This window comes from Fusarium vanettenii (genome assembly GCF_000151355.1).
Source record: "Fusarium vanettenii 77-13-4 chromosome 2 genomic scaffold NECHAsca_18_chr2_1_0, whole genome shotgun sequence".
NCBI classification, from domain to species: Eukaryota; Fungi; Ascomycota; class Sordariomycetes; order Hypocreales; family Nectriaceae; genus Fusarium; species Fusarium vanettenii.
Window position 1 is genome coordinate 1454632 of NW_003315867.1, and position 19335 is coordinate 1473966.

At 53.6% G+C, this 19335-nt stretch overlaps 6 protein-coding genes across 6 annotated transcripts; 3 read left to right on the forward strand and 3 right to left on the reverse strand.

The window, feature by feature from the left end:
- Nucleotides 1–130: 130 nt before the first annotated feature.
- Nucleotides 131–3847, reverse strand: NECHADRAFT_66291 (uncharacterized protein; the record flags this gene model as incomplete). Its single annotated transcript, XM_003046469.1, has 2 exons — nt 131–591; nt 650–3847. 2 exons carry the CDS (start codon nt 3845–3847, stop codon nt 427–429), a joined length of 3363 nt encoding a protein of 1120 aa, XP_003046515.1. The 3' UTR covers nt 131–426.
- Nucleotides 3848–4994: 1147 nt separating this feature from the next.
- Nucleotides 4995–5501, forward strand: NECHADRAFT_76295 (uncharacterized protein; the record flags this gene model as incomplete). Its single annotated transcript, XM_003045901.1, has 1 exon — nt 4995–5501. One exon carries the CDS (start codon nt 4995–4997, stop codon nt 5499–5501), a length of 507 nt encoding a protein of 168 aa, XP_003045947.1.
- A 700-nt stretch (nt 5502–6201) lies between these two features.
- Nucleotides 6202–7057, forward strand: NECHADRAFT_90907 (uncharacterized protein; the record flags this gene model as incomplete). The annotated part of the gene is made up of 5 exons (XM_003045902.1): nt 6202–6238; nt 6286–6350; nt 6403–6642; nt 6692–6825; nt 6883–7057. 5 exons carry the CDS (start codon nt 6202–6204, stop codon nt 7055–7057), a joined length of 651 nt encoding a protein of 216 aa, XP_003045948.1.
- A 524-nt stretch (nt 7058–7581) lies between these two features.
- NECHADRAFT_66293 (uncharacterized protein) lies at nt 7582–11099 on the reverse strand (the record flags this gene model as incomplete). The annotated part of the gene is made up of 6 exons (XM_003046470.1): nt 7582–8994; nt 9044–9165; nt 9214–9760; nt 9822–10283; nt 10334–10603; nt 10677–11099. 6 exons carry the CDS (start codon nt 11097–11099, stop codon nt 7978–7980), a joined length of 2841 nt encoding a protein of 946 aa, XP_003046516.1. The 3' UTR covers nt 7582–7977.
- Nucleotides 11100–14565: 3466 nt separating this feature from the next.
- NECHADRAFT_76298 (uncharacterized protein) lies at nt 14566–17112 on the reverse strand (the record flags this gene model as incomplete). The annotated part of the gene is made up of 1 exon (XM_003046471.1): nt 14566–17112. The coding sequence occupies one exon, from the start codon at nt 17110–17112 to the stop codon at nt 14566–14568; it is 2547 nt and encodes an 848-aa protein (XP_003046517.1).
- Nucleotides 17113–18338: 1226 nt separating this feature from the next.
- NECHADRAFT_90909 (uncharacterized protein) lies at nt 18339–19215 on the forward strand (the record flags this gene model as incomplete). Its single annotated transcript, XM_003045903.1, has 4 exons — nt 18339–18385; nt 18442–18470; nt 18523–18984; nt 19040–19215. 4 exons carry the CDS (start codon nt 18339–18341, stop codon nt 19213–19215), a joined length of 714 nt encoding a protein of 237 aa, XP_003045949.1.
- Nucleotides 19216–19335: the final 120 nt, after the last annotated feature.

The window sequence follows — 19335 nt, forward strand, 5'->3', positions numbered from 1 at the left end:
TTACTGATTTAGGGGATGACGATGATTGAAGTCAGAAGTAAAGAGAGAAGACCTCTCCATTCTCCACAAGACTTGCCAATCCCAAACTCGCTGACAACAACTCACAATATGCCCAATGAGGGGATTCAGGTAAACAGTATGACGTCGCTTTTCCTATATGTACAATTGCACATGGAGGCGTCGCCCACGTGCTGGCATTTGCTCATCAGCTGCTTGTCTCCAAAACCCGCTGTTGCATGCTTCTAAAAGTACAAAAGTCCACAGACTGGTAATAACAGAGTAGGAGTCTTTATATCGTTTCCATCTAAGATTCTTGCCCCCCGGTGCCCAAACGCCCCTCAAATCATGCATAATTCCTACATTGATGCCATGCTTTGCGCCCCCGTGTCCATGACATGTTCTTCACCTCGCCGTTTTTTTCGGCGTCTAGTCTTCCTCCTCGGCGGACTCGGGCTTGTCCTTCTTCTGCTGCTCCTCCCACTCGCGGATCTTGCACTTGTTGGCCTGCTCGCGGTCAATGTCGGGGAAGACGAGGTTGAAGACCTCGGGGTACCAGGCCACGGGATGGCCTTGAAGACCCTCCTTGATGTTCTGTTGAGAGTTGTTAGCCAGGGGTCAAAATTATAGTAGAAACATAGCGTAGACGTACCTCAGGCAGCTCCAGCCAGTCAGACATGTTGTCCTTGGGGAAGATGATGGTCTTGCAGCCAGCGCGACGAGCGGCAACAGTCTTCTCACGAAGACCACCGATACGCAGCACCTTGCCAGTAAGTGTAAGCTCACCAGTCATGGCGACAGTCGGATCAACAGGGGTGTCGAGAGCGAGGGACAGGAGCGAAGTAGCCATGGTGATACCAGCCGAAGGACCATCCTTGGAAACGGCACCGTCGGGAACGTGAAGATGCATCTTGGCCTTGTCGAAGAAGTGGTTGTCGGGGAACTCCTTGACCATGAAAGCCTTGGCGAAGGAGTAGGCGATTGTGGTGGACTCCTTCATGACGTTCTTGAGGTTACCCGTGATCTCGAGGTGCGGCCGGGTCTCTGGTCGGAGGGGAGCCTGCAGGATCGACTCAATGTACATGGCAGCGCCACCAAGCTGTGTCCAGGCGAGACCCATAGATACACCAGGGGGGCTGACGTCGTACAGACGATCCGAGGTGAAGACGGGAGGGCCAACGTAGTCATTGAGGTTGTCCTTGCCGATGACGACGTGGACCGAGTCGGGAACCCGGAGAGGCTTGCGGGGCTTCTCCGTGGCCTTGCCAGTCTCGCCAGACTCTGAAGAGCTCTCCACGTCTGACTCCTTGCCTGTGCTGGCCGCCTCCTCCTTCTTCTTCTCGGCCTCCTCTAGAGCAGACTTGCCCTCCTCAGTCAGGGCGTCCTCCTCTGGGAGAACCTCCTCGCCGAGCTCTTGGACAATCTTGAGGGCAGACTTTCGGTAAACCTTTTCGATCTGCTTCTTGAGGTTTCGAACTCCCGACTCGCGGCAGTACGACTTAATCAGCTCCTCAATGGCCTCCTCACTCAGGATGACGTCGGCATTCTGAAGTCCGGCGGTTTCCTTAGCAGCGGGTGCGAGGTACCGTTGGGCGATAGCCATCTTCTCATCAGCAACGTAGCCCGAGAGGGTGATGATCTCCATTCTGTCGAGTAGAGGTCGGGGGATGGTGTCGGTCATGTTGGCTGTGCACACGAACAAGACCTTGGACAGGTCGACGGGCACATCCATGTAGTGATCCAAGAAAGAGCTGTTCTGCTCAGGGTCCAGCAGCTCCAGCAGCGCAGATGAGGGGTCGCCCTGGTATCCTCGGCCAATCTTGTCAATCTCATCGATCAGGATAAGAGGGTTCTCAGTCTGACACTTCTTCAAAGCCTGGATCATACGACCGGGAAGGGCACCGACGTAGGTCCTTCGGTGACCCTTGATCTCAGCAACATCGGTAAGACCTCCGACACTGAATCGGTAATACTCTCGGTTGAGGGCTCGCGCGATCGACTTTCCGATACTGGTCTTGCCCACTCCGGGGGGTCCGACGAAGCAGAGGATCTTACCCTCGACAGTGCCTCGAAGCTTTCCAACCGCGATGAACTCGAGGATACGGTCCTTGACATCCTTGAGACCGTGGTGATCCTCATCCAGGATCTTCACGGCGTTGGGGATGCCAAAGTTCTCGGCGCTCCTCCGACCCCAGGGGATCTGTGTGAGCCAATCCAGGTAGTTCCTCGTCACGTTGAACTCGGAAGCAGCAGTCTCAAGATGGGCAAGCTTGTTAAGCTCCTCGTCAAAGACCTTGCGCACGGCATCGGGCATGGCGAGCTTGTTGGCCTTCTCCTTGAACTTCTCGACCAGCTTGTCCTTGCCGTCCGACTCGAGGCCGAGCTCGCGACGGATACCCTTCATTTGCTCCATAAGCCAGTATTCGCGCTGCCTCTTGCTGATCTTGTTCTCCACATCCTTACTGATCTTGGACTGCAGCTGGGCATTCATGAGCTCCTTCTTTAGCACCACCAGGGCCTTCTGCATCCTCTCCTCCACGTTGAGACATCCCAGAACCTCCTGTAGCTCCTTCTGCTCGCCCGACGACACGGCGGCGGCAAAGTCGGCAAGCTTGGCGGGCTCTGATGTCACGTTTCCGGTGGACTGGCTCATAGAAAAGGTCGAGATTTGGTCACGGAAGAGGTTGTTCATTGTGGCCACCTCCTTGAAGACGTTGACAATCTCGTTGGTGACGGCGCGGATAACAGGGCTCTTGGGGTCGTATGGCTCATCAACAAGGTTCTCGACGTTGACCAGGCTGACGGGGTATCTCTTGAGGAACGAGGTTGGCTCGTACTTCTCTGCGGTTTGGTCGGGCTTCTTCTCCACGGCACTCTCCTCGAAGCTGGCGACGACATCACCCTTCTTCTCTTGCGTAGCCTCCTCCTCGGCGGGCTTCTGGGGAATGGGTTCGGGTGTAGGCTCGGTCTTGGAATCGGTCTTCTTGGCAGCATCTTGGCCACCGGGAGGAAGCAAGCTAGATAATCGGATACGTCGATGGGGGTAGAGGATGGCAGTCAGAGCCCCCTCTTGGCCGTGGATGGGAAATGCACTTGTAATCTGGGCAAAGACACCCACGTCGTAGACATCATCAGGGTTTCGGATGACATCCTCGTCCTCGTTCTCGTCCTTGAACAAGAAGGCGCCGACATAGGGCTGACCACGCTTGATGGACTCAGTGATTGCGTTGGCCACATCGGGATCCTTGATGGTAATCGCCTTATAGAAACCAGGGAAGAGCGGTCGCCGGGCAATGGGGATGGCCAGGACCTGGGGGTAGACCTCGGGGACCACAGGCTTCTGGAGGGCCTTCTCGGCGGACGACTTTCGACCGCGTCGGCCTCCGTCACCGCCGTCGCTCCCGGAACCAGATCCTGCAGAACCTCCAGCCGCACTCCCGGCCTTTCCGTCTGGTGATTGACCTCCGGCGTCATTCTTGCCAGAGGCGGGTGAGTCGGGCCCTGGGTTTCTCGATTCGGCCGAAAGCTTGTCCTCGGCGTCCTTCCGCTTGTTCTCCAGGTTCGCCTGAGCCTCCTCCTCAGACAACGGCTCGGTCAATGGCTCTATGGCGGACTCGAAAAATCCCTTGTCGTTGCTGTCCTTCTCCTTCCCGAGGCGTGCGGCCGTAGAGAAGGCGGCGGAGGCTAACCGCGGCTGAATGGCGGGCAGCCGGCGAGCGCAGATGTGACGGTTTAGGTAGGCGGGTGAAGAGGTCCATCGAGCGGCGATGGCTACGGAAGAGACTCGGGATGCATGGGCGGCAGAGCGCTCGAGGATGAGGCGGCCAGAGAGGCGTGAACGCGGGATCATGTTGGGCGTGGTCTAGGCAGACGAGCGAGGACGGAGCTGGAGATGATTAGAAGCTAAGAGCCCCGCGATGGGCCGTTGGTTGGAGGGGGGGAACAGGGCAATTAAGAAGGGGAAGAATTATGAGATGAAGGAGAGAAAGAGGATTGAGAAGAGGTTCTATCAAGGGTGACAAGTAGAGGTTCTGTTGGCCGCAATTGTGCGCATCGCCGCTTCGGCTTGGCTCAAGTTGTGGTGGAGGCGACTTAATAATGTCTTATGGCGACGTCGGACTTAACGTCGACATCATCCAAAATTTCGAGTCGAATCGAACAGAACCATGAGCTTCCATCGGGAGAATATCGGATGCCGAAGCTGTTTGCCCACTTGCCCACTTCGTCGGCCAATCTCGGCTTTTGATGGCGGATTTCTTATCAGATTGTGATATTCAGTTACCGGTGCTCACGTGCCGTTAGTGAGGATAGAACCAAGATGTAGATGGAGTAAGTACCTTTATGGTAGATTTATTTATTATGGTGGCTAGTAGTGAGGTTTCTTTCGTGATTGTCAAGTATGTCATGTTGGAGCATCACTCTCGGTCTGACCTCGATATGACTCAACCTGCCTCGTCATGTGAATAAGACCATGCTCGAGATGGGCAATCTTCTTTTCTGTCTCCATGTTATTGTTTACATCAAATAAAGGCCTGGCTGTAATTTGGGGCTTTCTTTGTTTCCTTTTTAAGATAATGATCTCAGGTTGCGCGTATTATTATTTAAAGTCGCATTTTATGAGCTGCAAAAGAGTCAACGTTATTGTATTCAACACGCAATTGAAGGCCATTTCCCTAGAAAGATCACAAACCACTTTACAAAGGCCCAATGAATCACATAGGAACAGAGGGACTAGAAAAACATAAAGAATTCAAGACAGATAGCATGTATTCCAAAAGTAAACGAGACAGGAAGGAAAGACGCTGCCATCACCATCATGACTACCCTACACCTTCTCCGCAAACTCAATTCAGGCATCATTTTCTCATCTTCAAGCCCGAACACTGAACTGCCATCATCAATAACAGCCGTCCAAACTCGCATGCTCCAATCTCTATTATACTCAGACTTACATAAACATCGCAACGTCGACGTCTTTCTCGCAGCAACCCGCCATCATGTCTGACGACGCTGACGTTTCGGCCTCCATCAACAAGCTCTCCATCACAAGCAACAAAGAATCAACTCAAACCAAAAAACCCGCACCAAAAAAAAAGGCCAAGAAAGTCGTGGCAGACTCATGGGAGGATGAAGACGTCTCCGAGTCTGAACCTGAAGCAGAGTCTGACAAGGCTGATGAGCTGACGCCCAGCGCAACGCCTGCACCACCACCTCCCACTCCCATGTCACCCGTTGGAGGGTCGACGTGGACGCCTCCAGAGGATGCACCTGGACCTCGAGCCGCCGGAGAATCAGCCAAGCGGCCCGAGAAGACGGACGCTGTGGCCCGGCGCATGATCGCTGCCGGACTGGGCCTCAAGGCGCCCAAGCAGACCGAGGAGCAGCGGGCGTACCAGAAGAGTATCCGTGAGCAGGAGAAGAAGAAGCGGGAGCAGGAGCGCGAGCAGGAAAAGAAGCGACAAGAGGAGGCTGACAAGGCAAAGGCCGCTATTTGGGATGACTAGGCGAGGCTGGCCCTAGACAAACATCACATAGACATGATTGGGATATGAGAATAGCATTGGTCGAAACACGATTCCTCGGCAACTCAATCTCCGCAACCCTGCTCCACGACAAGAATACAGTCTCCTGATGCTCAAAGCTGCTTACAATATTGCTGAATAATTTCGGAGACATTTCGACCTTGAGACGGCTTAATCTCCCAGCGTGCCGCGGGCCTTGCTCCAACCTCTCCTCGCCAAAGTCGAAGCGTATCGCCAGATTGGGACAGGTAACCAATTGGCGGCTCAAGAATCTCCTCCACAACTCCTCCTTAGTCAGTACACGCGCGGCTACACCTACACGCTTCATGTATCCTCCCTGGGGGTCTATATAAGGCTGATTGAGATCGGGGATGATTGTGCCGATTGAAAGAGGGTTGGACGATCTTCTCACTTCATCTTGATGCGGAGTTGCGGGTCTTGGTGTTGATGATTATGAATCGTCCATGGATGCTTTCAAAGAACGGGATTAAGACACGGAGTTGAGGCTGTAGGGACGGGTTTCAGAGAAGCTGAAAGGACATGAAACAGATGTAGTTGATGTATTTAAGACTGCTTGGGTTGTGGGAGAAGGGAGAGGAGCATCACCAGACAACTTAGCAACTAAACAACCAGAACCAGCTGACTACCATACTTCCCATATCAAGCAACGAAAACAACCACCATGCCTGACCTCAAGCCCATCACCGTCTATGTCCATGGTTAGCCTTCAGCACCTCCCCTACGTTGCAGCTCTAACACTACACAGGCAAGGGACCCAACCCCAAGAAGGTCACCATCCTCCTCGAGGAGCTAGGCATCCCCTACACAGCTGTATGTACACTCTCGCAACATTCTACTCTTACATACTGACATGACTTGACAGGTCGAAACTCCCAACCCCAAGGCTGAGTCGTTTGTCAAGATCAACCCCAATGGCCGAGTCCCCGCCATCGAGGACCCAAACACTGGCATCACCATCTGGGAGTCTGGCGCCATTCTCGAGTACCTAATCGAAAAGTACGACAAGGACCACAAGTTTTCATTCGACACCGAACCCGAGAAGTGGTACCTGAAGCAGTATCTACACTTCCAAATGTCTGGACAGGGCCCTTACTACGGCCAGGTATGTAGCAGATACCCTGTATGAGAACTCACGACTGACAGGGAATGAGACCTTTTGGTTCCATTTCTTCCACAAGGAGCAAGTCGAGTCGGCCAAGGAGCGCTACGAAGAACAGATGGTCCGCGTTGTCGAGGTTCTGAACAATATCCTCGAGGGCAAGGAGTATCTCGTCGGCAACAAGTAGTGAGTCCCCAACAATGACATTTCCCCTGACGGAGCAAATACTGAACTCTGCAAAAGTACTTATGCCGATATCGCCTTTATCCCCTGGAACACGGCTGTCCCTGTCGTCGGTGATGTGTGGAAGAAGTTTGATATTGAGAACAAGTACCCCAACTTCATTGCATGGCACAATCGCCTCTTGGCCAGACCTGCTGTGGCCAAGATCCTGACTCCTCCAACTGAGGAGAAGTAATCATGGTAAAGAGGTTAGACTGTTGGGGGTGTATTGGGTATCTGGAAGCTAGTGTGTAGTAATATGGATGTATCACTCACGATGAATATCAAGTTGTTTAGAATATCAGCCTCCTATCTCGTGTCCCTTGGCTGGGCCGTGTAACTCTCCTCTAACTCTCCACGTCACAAAGGAATTTCAACGCAGGCGTTTATCTGGCACTTTCGTATCACAATCTGAGCACCGTCAAGGACAGAGATACTTCATTCGTGGAGCAATCGCGGACATGCCGCAGGTATCATTGTCATTTCTCAATCTCAAGTTGCCGTTCGGCGATGCTCTCAACTTTTCGTCTCCGCTCGCTAGCAAATTGCTTCGTTTGTCGCGATGTCCTTTGGTCCCAGGACAAGTCGCCGTGGAGCGAGTAAACCAGTTGCCAACCATGATTGCCGGCATGATGCCATCATGCCGACTACCTATATATGTCGGCCCAAACAATCCTCTCCCGTCTTTGACTCCGTGTATGGTCATTGCCTTCAAATAGGCAGACTTTTGATGTTTCTTGTTTTCGTTGACATTGGTATCTTTCTCCCCAAACATCCATCCCATCATGTCCCAAAACATCCTTTCCTTCTCATTCGGCAACCAGGGGTATTCTTCGTTTTTTTGTCTTCAGCTTTTCGTTGCATGACTGGGTATAATGAGCGGGCGTCAAGTCATCAAAAGAGAACCCCCGATTCCGATAACCAAAAGAAAAAAAAAGCAGATAAATAAATGCAGCAAAACCAAAAACCAGTAACAGAGCACTCAGACACAGTCGAGCAAAACAAAACATGACAAGACGTAAACCGACCGATGCACAAGTCGACGTTCCAGGGTATTTTACGCCAGGGTATATCCAGCCGGGGTATTTGCATGTAGAGGTTCTAACACGGGGGAATCTAACGGAAAGGCCCAATAGGGGCGGGGTATCCTGAATTCATAGAATGAGATGTGGAAGGGCGCCCGCTGTCGCCGGACGCGCGGGTGCTGTGGCGAGGCGTGATGTCGCCGGGCTGAGGAATCGACAGCTTGTTGTCGATGTGGGTGCTGTAGGGTCGTGGCGCCCACGGGTTGTCGTCGTCTGGAAGGTTCACGCCGCTGTCGTTCCAGGGGTTTCGATCAGCGTTGAAGCTGCGGGTTGACTCGATCGAGATGAGCGAAGACTTGGACACGTTGCTGGAGCCCTTGAAGAAGTTGTTGGCCGAGTGTGAGCTGTTCTTTCTGCGATCCAAGAAGGAAGAGATCGACGTCATGCTGCCGGGCTTTCGGAGACGGTCGAGGATGCTGCTTCGTTCGCGGGCGACGTCATCACCGAAGCCAGCCTTGACGGGGGAGTCAGTAGCAACAGGGGCCGGAGCATGCTGAAGAAGCTTAGAGTCAAAGTACTGCAGAGAGTCCTCGAATGAGTCCGACTTGGGACGAGGGAGAGCGCCCTTAACGATGTTCACCTCAGCCCCAGAAGTCGCGAACTGCGATTGGATAAAGTCCATGGCATCGCGGAGACCACCAGCATTGTTGCGGGTAAAACCCCAAAGCAAAGTGACTGTAGGAGATCCATCCTCAGTGAGCTCATCAGGGTTCTGGTGAATGGTAAGCTCAACCTCGTGTTGGCTCTTCAGCTTGGGCACAAGGTCATGGGCAAACTCGGGAGACTCGAGAAACTTGATCAGCTCAGGACTTCTGGCAAGAATGAGTTCATGCTTGTCAGGCACCATGCCCAAGAACTCGTCAACGCAGTGGGGGACCTGCCACTGAGGGCCATTCACGGTCACTTCGTCGCTGGCCTGCTCCGTGCTGGGGAAGTTGATCTTGCAGTTGTACTTCTGCTCGAGCTCGTCAATCTCCGGAAGCCTGGCAATGAGCTGGCGATGGTAGAGTCGATCAACACTGACGATCTGAGAGGTATACTCGGAGTCCTAAACCGGCATTAGAATTGACGAAAACAATAATTTGGACCACACTTACTGCGCGGTCAACCATCTCCAGGATCTCGTTCTTGACAGCGTCGAGGTTCTGTGCGTTGCGAGCTGGGGTGCGGCAGATAACATTATCCACCTTGATGTCGTCGTCCTCTCGTCCCATACCGCCTACAAAATATTAGTTTGGGAATTATATGTACTAATGAGGAGCATTACCTCTGTCCATAGCGTTGGAGAATTTGACGAAGACCGAGTGCTTCTTCATAATTCGCTGAATGTGCTGTCCACCAATGCCGATGATGCGCTTGTGGTACTGATCAGGAACGTGGAACGAGATGGATGCGGGCATCTCCTGCTCGACCAGCGTCAGACCCTGCTTCATGGAATCGTAGCTTGCCGCCATGACATCAATGTTGAAGTTGTACTCGTTGAAGCCGTCGAAGATGATCTGGACATTGCTCTGCCCCATGATCTTGTTGATCTTGCCGTTCTTCTTGCCACTGACGAACTCCTTGTGCTCATTGGCAAGCTCAATCTTGACACGGATCTGATATTGAGCCTGTGCAACAAACTTGATGTCCGAGATAACCTCGAGGGCAGACTTGACAGCATCATCAGAGCCAGTGATGGCAAAGTTCAGTTTGTCAAACGAGAGATCGGCATCCGAATTGGCGCAAATATCAACAAGCATAGCCCTGATGTCAGCTGGGTTGGGAAGCTGCCTAGCCTCGGGATGTTGCATGTACCACCCGGCGCTGTAGAACTGGCCGGCCTGTTGCATTGTTAGTCGCCTTGAATCAAAAGTAGAGGATCTTGCCACTCACCAGGGACATGATTTCCCTAACAGTTCGCTCCACGTGAAGACCCTCGCTGCCCTGGACTCTCACCATGTTCCGCTGGCTTGCCAGAGGGGGGAACATGATGTAGGTGCCATTAGCCTCGAGAATCTTGCGGACCTTGTCCAAACGGCCAAGCAGAATGCTGTCAATCTTTGCGGCAGGGATGGTCACGTCCTTGACATAGAGCCTGATCCGCTGGACCGTCTCATGAAGCTTCTGCTTGGCGAGCTCGATCGCCTGAGGAGTTTCACCGGTGATGAAGACATCCGAGGGATCACGGCGAGTAGCGTTGGGGGGACAGTAGCGGTACATTTGCGAGAACGGAGGCGGGAAGTAGATGGCGGTCCCAGTAGACGACTCGATGAGTTTGATGTTTTTGCGGTGGCGGCCGCAGACGAGCTGGTGGCAAGACAATTCAAGCTTGGTGCCATCGACAATACGGCCAAGCTGGATAAGGGTTAAACTTTGCAAACAAAACGTTGAGGGGAAATCTGTACCAGCGTATCAATGTGAATCAGGACCCGAGCCTTGGCATGCTCTGACGACAAGATGTCGCCGTAGATGGCAACTCTCCATCGCTGATCCATCCGCAATTCGGAATCACCAGTCATGCCATCCACGACAGGGGTGAGCTTGGGGCCAAGAAGGAAGATGTCGACGCCGCAGTAGCTCGAGATGTAATCTAGGGTATCGGTAACGGGCTTCTTGAGCACTCCAGCATTGAGATCGCAAACGAGTTGACCATCAACATCAATTGTGGTGCAACGCTACGGAGAGAAGTCAGAAGAGGTTTGCCAGCATGCCACAGAGGGGCCTGGTGCGAGATCAATCGAAACCTACGAGAGAAATGGGGGTATCATTCAAAATGGTCTCTCGGCTCTTGTGGACCAGCTCTGGAGAGCCAGAGAGACAGACGGTGGTGACCTGCTGGCCCTTGCCGTTCTTGGGCGTGGTCGAAAGGACATGAGCCTCGATGGGTAAGGGCCCGTTGGAGAGGTCGCGGCACAGCCTTCGGAGGTTGTTCAGGTTCTGTCCATGGACGGGCAGCTCGTGGATCTGGACGTCGTCCGGCGCGTCCTCGGGGTGCGTCCATCGCAAGACGGCGTCAGTGGTCGCGTGAAGAATGTCCTCGGTGTCGGGGCCTGCAAGATCGGAAGCGAATGGGACGTTGAACGAGTAGTGGATCGTGGCATCGGCGGCTTGAGGGGAGGCGATGGGCTGACCGGGCTGGGCGGCGTTCTTGGGATGGTTGAGGGCATTCATGGGCATATTGGGATTGGGACGGCCCATGCCGAAATTGGGTGTCATTCTTTCCGACCAGTGACGCATGTTTGCCAACTTATTCATGATGGGGAGCGAGGTGAAGGCGTCGTCGTCGTCGTCCGAGGCGTGGGCGGCGACGGTCGGCGAAGGTGGAGGTGGACGGGGAGCGAGGACGGCGGCGGGAGGTGGAGAAGAAGCAAGAGAGAGAACCTGACCTGACCTGACCAGGAAAAAGATGAGAGATGAGGGCAATGATAAAAGGGAAAAAGGGTATCGAAGAAGCTGGGCAAGAAACGGTGGGGAGGGGGAAGGGGGCAGGGGGGGAAGGGGGGAAGAAAGAAAGATGGTGGTGTTTGTGAGCTCTTTCCAAGTCTGACGAGGGAGAGGGAGAAGGAAGGAGAGGGAGGGTTACGAAGGTGAGGTAGGTACGAGAGGTGGAGGGAAGGATGGAGCGGAGATGCACTACGTACCTACCTACAGTACTGCTCAGCAGCAAAAAGCGAGGAACCTCAAGTCAGCAGGACGTGCTCTGTCGAGGACAGGATATGGAGGCCAAGGTGGAGAGGCCAAGGCAATTCAGAAGCTGTGAGTGGCAGAGTAGAGGCATGGAGATACAGCTAGGAGAGGTACCTACAGCCCCTAGGTACCCAGTGGCTGCGATTTACCTGGGGGAGAGTTCCATAAAAGACAGCCCCCCCGGCACATGCGCCGCCTGTGAGTGCCCTGTAAGGCCGCCCGACACAGCGAGCTCAGCTCATCCATCGACCAGCCCGAGACAAGAAATAGCCAGAGAGTGGAGCGGGAGTGGGATGAGATGCGCACCTCAGTCCGTCAGCGCGAAAGGCATGAGTACAGCATGCAGAGCCCGGGGGGAGAGGCGCACTCCCGTATGCAAGTTGGACCCAGTGGTTGTGCGTACGAGGGCACGAGCACGCCTGTCCGAGTGCGCTGAGAAGCAGAAGCCAGCCAGTCTGAGTGGTGGTGACTTGGAAATGGTGGATTTTGCAAGGGCATGGATAAACGACAGCCACTGTGAGCAGCCACCACCACCACTACCAAGGGCAAGCAAAGACGTTCTGATCGCACAGATCTTGGAATCTGGTCGCTTCAGTTGAATCCCTGAGTACGTCCAATCACGTACCGCCAGCGTGAGAACTCTACGCTTCTTACCCGGGGCTAGGGCACTCTCGCTCGCAACAGACAAGTCACCAACCATGACGACCAACCCCAATGACGACAAGGTGAACAGCAGCGGGAGCGCTCCCGGGTTTCGGTGACCTTCGAACGGCAGCGAGCGGCCCCCTAGGGCATGGCATGGGCTCGCTTTGCGTTTTGGGCGGTGGGGGCACCATCAGCCCAGGTGCCAGGCTAGGAGGCACCTCCTGCAGCCTCTGTCGTTGCACTGGCGGCGGCTCTCCAAACGGGACACGGGAGACAGGCTCCCCGGGGACGGGATTCAAACCGACTGCGTTCCAGAGCCCTAGTGGACAAGCCGGAGGACTTTGGCAATGGTCCAGCACCGCACAGCTTCATAGGGAGACATCTTGACGAGCTCAGTCAAGACACAAGGTACGGATACCCAGGTCATCTACCAAGCCGCTAGCTGGGATCACGTACCGTTGTCTTGGATGCTAACACCAACTCAGCTTAGATGGAGGGCCACCTGGCTGCACGGGAATGGGGCCGTCTCCGCTGACATTCGTCCACACCAACAGGTTATCGTCAGGCCTTGCAGCATCTAAAGAGATTGTTTCTGCACAACCATGTTCCCGAGCATAAGCAGGAGAGAGACGGAGTAAAAAAGGAGATTCATCAAGCTGCAACTTCAGAGATGCCGGGATACATGCTTGTCCAAGAATTGCCATCTCTCGTCAGCCGTATCTCGCTCGGTAGCGTGTCTTGGCTAAAGCTTCGATCACACGGCGTCCCCACACGACCAGGTCTCGTCTGTGTGACTTGTCTGCGACTTGCCTGTGACTTGATCCAAGGGTGAGGGAGCGAGTTGATTTGAGGTTGGCCCATGCAGGCCCAGCTCTTCTCTCCACGAGCCTGGTATCAGCTCGTCCACTAGCAACTCGTTGTTCAACATGTCAACTTGCAAGGCACCTTGTTTGACCGGCACTGCGGTGATCGATCATCATGGACGGGTATGTACTTGAACAAGGGAGTCGGCTTCCAGCATCGCGAACTGGTCAAGGGAGCCGGCATTCTTGGGTTTGTCTGTGGCGGGACAGGGTCTGGACTGTCGGACGTGCGCGCCTGCGCGTCCTTGCATCCCGTTGATTGCTTCAGTTGCCGCCTCGAATTCCAGTGGCTTTTTGCTCTGTTTTGTTCTGTTTTGCCTTGCCTTGCTTTGCCTTGCCTGCTTGCCTGCAGCTGAGAGAACCGATCACGAGCCACGCCACTCGCAGGCACATATCCCTGGGGACTCGTGGGTCACATCACACAAACGGTATGCGTGCATGTCCAACAACGCGAGGCTGGGCATGCCTAGGCCTGGAGCCTATCTGGTTGTATCGAGTAGAGATTGCAACTGATAAATGTTCCTTGAACCCCTTGATAACTCAAACACCTGTCTTTTGTCGTGGAGGTATAGTATAAAAGCAAAGCCATAGTGGAGATGCAGGCAACACGGTAGTCAGATTCATCAGATGTGACCATGTCTTAAAATGTCAACATTCGTACCAAAGACCCCTCCAGTTTGGTACCACCGAGTAGCCCACTTGATTCGAGGCGATCCGACTGGTCCAGCATTGGGTCTCGGAGTCTCTCATGGCTGTCCGTGAACTCTGAGCGTGCTGAGAAGCTGCCACGACAGCATGAATAAAGCAATGCTAGACAATGCTGATGCCTGTGCGGACATTACACCGTATTCCTGTTGCTCGGTGAATGGGGGATGTGATATATACCACCCCTTGGATATCATCCGACCCCTGGCAGATGCTGTCCTCCTCTGACGACTGAGAGAGTTCTCACTGGCCATTATCTTGTTGTGAAACGGCACTTCTGCCGGCTCTTGATTACAGCTTGCGTAGACTCAATCAAAAGAGCCAACCTAGCACCCATTCCAGGGGAGAAGCAATTAGGTCCAGCAAACGGTGCGTTCCTCAAGATCCTGGCCTGGTTTTGTACTGCTTGAATCCCTGCCCTGCACTCCCCGAGCTGGCATTCCCCTCTATCCGTCAGGAATGACCTCATTGACTTTTCTCGTCCTCTCGTGTTAGGGTTCATACATCCGAAGTTTTGTCTACTCATTCACAGCGCCTTGTTGGTTCGGTCAAGCTTTCTGGCTACACACCCGTACGCTCGGTGTAAGGCTGACGCCGCAAAGTAAAGTGTGGCCTTGTTTGCACATGCAGGTTCCCACGAGGTGAACTCGAGTTTGTGTCATTAGTGATTATCCTCATTCTGCCCTGTCTATCATTGTTGTCTGTTCCCTTGTATCCGTACGCCTGTGCCTCAAACATCAACGGTAGACTTCCCTCCTCCCATCATCTGCATACACGATTTCTTGTGCTGCCCCTCTGGGTTGTTCAATAAAGGCAATGTCCTCCCCTCCTCTCATCGGCTGGTTGTAGTACCGCTCTAAGGGCGGCCGCGCGCTGTACTCGCGTCTTACTGCCCCTTGCTCCACCGGCAAGGTACCATATTCTCGTGCATAAGGCTGCGCAGCCTCACGGCGACTCTCCGGGTGAACACTGGTTGCATATTGACGTACGGCTCCCTCGGGGCGTACGCTCTGCACCCGTCCGTAATCCCGGGCAACCTCATACCACACGGGTTCTGCTGGTCGCACGCTGGCCGCCCTCGTTATGTAGTCTCTTGGGCCTTCCTCCACACGCCGCCTGCCTGGCGGTGCCATCAACTCCACAGGTTCCCCTGGATGTGCCATCGGCCGTGCGGGATACTCACGTGGCCGATGGTCCCTGTAATCCTGCGAGATGTATTCTGGTTGTGTGACAACTCGCCTGGGTATATACGTCGGCGAAGGTCGCCTGTAGACAGTTCCTCCTTCTTCGTATGTCTCCATGCCCGTCTGTTTGGGCAATGCCCGAGGCGCGGCTCGCTCGTAAATGATCTCGGGTTCACCGGATCGAGCGGGAGGGGCGACTGAGTGCCGGATTACCGTTGGTCGTGGTGGTTCAATATACTCACGCCCAAAGGCATCTACAATAATCCGAGTCGGTGGCGGCCTTGGAGGAGCCATAAAGACATCCCCATCTGGCCTGGTCGATGCTGATGATGCCTCATAGGACCCGTGATATGGCCATGATGGACGTTGATGGCCCTCGCTTGGCCGAACCTGTGAGCTCGCTCTCCCCACTGACGGTTCTCCTGGATGGTGAGCTGAAACGAGCGGAGGCTGCTCCACAGAATACGGGCCGCCGGGTGCGTAGCGATCATCGGTGTATTCCCTCCTATAAACAGCGCTGCCAGGAACCGCAGTGCTTACCGCACGTCGGGTAGAGAGGCTCGGTCTGTCATACCCTATCGGTATTCGGTCATCTGTACCTGGACGGCTCGAGAGGGGTTCTGGGGGGTAATCGCCAGTCTGGCGTTCATATCTGACATCTTCGTAGCTGAGATCCTCTGGCTGATGCTGTGTGTACCTTTGGCGTTTGTTGGGGCGGATGTAAGAGGGAGCACTCATGGGAGATGGGGATCGTGGCTCTGGCTTGATATATGGAGTTGGCTCGGCCTCGGGCGCTTGCCTGTCTGCCTTCCGCTTCTTCTTCTTTCCCTTCTTCTTTTCAGATGCCCCTCCGCCTTGGGGTGAGCTTTCTGGACTGGTCACAGTGATGGGCTCGTTTCTAAGAGCAGCAACTTGTGCGGGTGTACCTCTGGACGAGTTTGAGGTTGCTTCAGCGGCCATGGGCGCCCGTCTAGCTGCTGTTAATGGTGATGCTTGAGCAGACCGCTCATGTGCTCTCATGAGAGGAGAAGGGGGGCGGCTGTCAATGTAATGTTCACGGGGCTGTCGGCGGGGATTGGATCTATTGCTGCCCCTATGCCGGTCGATCTCCGCGTTGCTCGAGTCTTCAGAATGGCTTGGCCCAGCACCTGTGTCCTGGGCTGAAACAATCCTGTCCTCGGCAAACGATGTTAAGCCTGGGACTCGCCCAACTTGTGACGTATTGTTTATGCTTGAGGCACCAGTGTTGGTAGATGGGTTGGCGTAGGCATGACGCGGCCGTGTCGCGCTCGGCTCGCTCGTCTCCAGATCAACATCAATGGGATGTATTCGCGAAATAGCGGCATTGTGGGCGTTGCTCGTCGACTGCGACTCGATAGTATCCAGGCCTCGTGCCTCTTCGGACTCGTTGCGGACGCGGGACGTAAGAACCGAGGATGGGGTGTTGTGCTGGGACGAGTAGAAGGTGTTGTCGTCAAAAGAATCACTTGCAGTCTCGAGGTTAGTAGTAGCGGGATTGTCATCATCAGGAGCAGGCCCGGCAGTGGCTTCGACGAGTTTCAGAGCCTTCGTCAACACGTCATTAAGGTCGAAGTCGGGAATAGGCTCTCCCTGAGCAGCATTCTTAACTGCCGCCCGCCGTTGCTCAACCTCGTCCCTCAAAGTACGCTCCAGTCTCTGCCGCTGCAATTGAAACTCTGCCTTGACAAGATCGTCCGACTTTTCTAGGAAAATGGGATTGATCTCAACAGTCCCAGACCCGTAAGGTTTGCTGACTTTGGTTGTGCTAGGGGGTATGGCAGGCAGACCAGAGCTCGACGCGCCCGGCAGCTGGGCTTTCGCGACAGAGTACTGCGACTTGTCTGGTTGATAGTTGGAAGCACCATTTTCGATGGTGACATCTATTGGGTGGATGGAGGATTGCGCAGTTGCAATCAGATTAGCCGGAGGCTTGATGCTTGGGTGTTTACCAGATAGGATCGTGTCTGAGAATCGCACGATCTTCTCGTACTGATGGAATCGATGACGCTGGGCGCTAGACAGGCCGAGGAGCTCATCCCCGCCAGCAAGCTGCCCCTGAACAACATGTCCCTGTGCCATGTCGGCAAGAAACGAAAAGCACACGTCGCGTTACCCAGTGCCTATCCAAAGCAAGGGCGCCTTCAGGTCGGCTATGCGTAAGCAAAATATCGACAAGCAGCGGCGCGCGAGACGCGTAATTTAGCAGATGCTTCTTGAAATGCGAGATGGACAGTTGATGTTGTTTAGAGGGGAGGGATGGCAGTTGGTGGTCGGCTGCGATAAATTAATTTAGGCGGTGTGACTGGCCGGATGTGGCAGAATCGACGATCCCAGTGGCACCCATCCGTCACCGACTCCAGCGAGGAGCTTCGAGGGCTTGATGTATCCCCACTGAAATAGAAATACACAGATATACGAGGAGCTCTTTTGATCCATGGCATATCGTATTTACAAGGCCCGCATACACTTGACCCAATCACTTGATTACATGTTGTTCCATATGCCATCAAGGTTCCCCGTTATGATCACTTATAGAACTACTAAGATCCACGTCTCAGTATCTACTCATCTCTTTAAGATAAATGATGAAGCCCCCTCGCGACATGCAATGTAGATTTTAGTTCCAAGAGTTCACAATGTATTCATCTGGAAGCACGGCACTTGAAACGTTTGTCCAAGGATGACTTCCTCACGGGAGATGAAATACTATTGACTCGATCATGGGTGGGAGACAGCTCCACTGTCACACTTGGGCTCCCATCGTGGCCCTTCTAGCGAACCGATCATTGAACCTTTCTGGACTCGATGTAAAGCAATGTATCTATCTATATATGCTTTATCGCTCTTACAAAGTATCAGCCATTTCTCATATAGGGCAAGAAAACCCATCTCACTTGTTTCTCTGTCATGGCCATGATGACTTGTAGTTGCACGGAGCCTCCGCTCCCGTCATCGGAGATCGGAGCTGTCCACGCAGGTACAGTGGGGATTATTCAGCTACGCCGAAAGAGTCACTGGGGGTGGGTGGGCTACGACGTCAATATCGCTCCTATCATTGATTGAGCAAGTGCTATTCTTCGCTTTTGGCTTGGATCGCCCTCAAACATTTAACTCGGCTTTTCTTGTTGATGAGCCATTCAATGTTACAACTACGACCACGTGTCTCAGCATTTATTTCACTCAATCCCGTCTTCAGATCTTTGGCCCTTTCACCTTCACGCCGTGTCTCATACCCGACATCGCACCTTCGCTCTTCCAACGTCAACAGTCGCCTTACCAACACAAAGATCCGTGCCAAATCAACCATGGGCAGCACTAATGGCGTGAGCACCGGGAAGCCGGTTTTGTTCTTGTAAGTATCCTTTTGCCATGACATTGAATGAATGACTTGAGCTGACACGTGCGTAGCGACATTGACAACTGCTTGTACCCAAGAAGTGAGTTTTTAGAGAAGGGTCTATGATGACCACAGGCTAACCGAGAATCGAGGCGCCAAGGTTCATGATCTTATGGCAAAGCTTATTGACGAATACTTCTCCAAGCACCTTGAGCTGCCCTGGGATGAGGCTGTGAAGCTTCACAAGGAATACTACACCAACTATGGCCTGGCCATTGAAGGTCTCGTGCGACACCACCAAATTGATCCTCTCGACTACAACGCCAAGGTGGACGATGCACTACCTCTCGAGGGAATCATCAAGCCCAATCCTGAGCTTCGACAACTCCTTGAGGACATTGACAAGACCAAGGTTACCATGTGGCTTTTCACAAATGCGTATGTGAACCACGGCAAGCGGGTGGTTCGTCTTCTTGGCATCGACGACCTTTTTGATGGGCTCACCTTTTGCAATTATGCCGATCAACCGTTGATCTGCAAACCCGACCCAGAGATGTACAAGAAGGCTATGCGCGAAGCAGGTGTGGAGCGAGTGGAGGACTGTTTCTTTGTTGGTATGTTTACTATCTTGTTCTTTGTCCTTTTGCAATCATGCTAATGGCCGACTAGATGACTCTGCCTTGAACTGCACGCAGGCGAAAGAGTTTGGCTGGACAGCTGCCCATCTCGTTGAGGAAGGGGTGCAGGTTCCCGAGACCCAGGCATCACAATATCAGATCCGCCATCTTAGAGAGCTGCGTAACATTTATCCGCAATTCTTCAAATCGGCATCAGATGCTGCGTAAGTGTTGCTTGGGTTAGATTTGAACGAATGAGAAGAGATCGCACATGGAATATAGACAAACCCCTTGAGAGGTGGCGTTTAAGGCACTTCCCGGAATGAGATACCATTTGCGTTATGCATT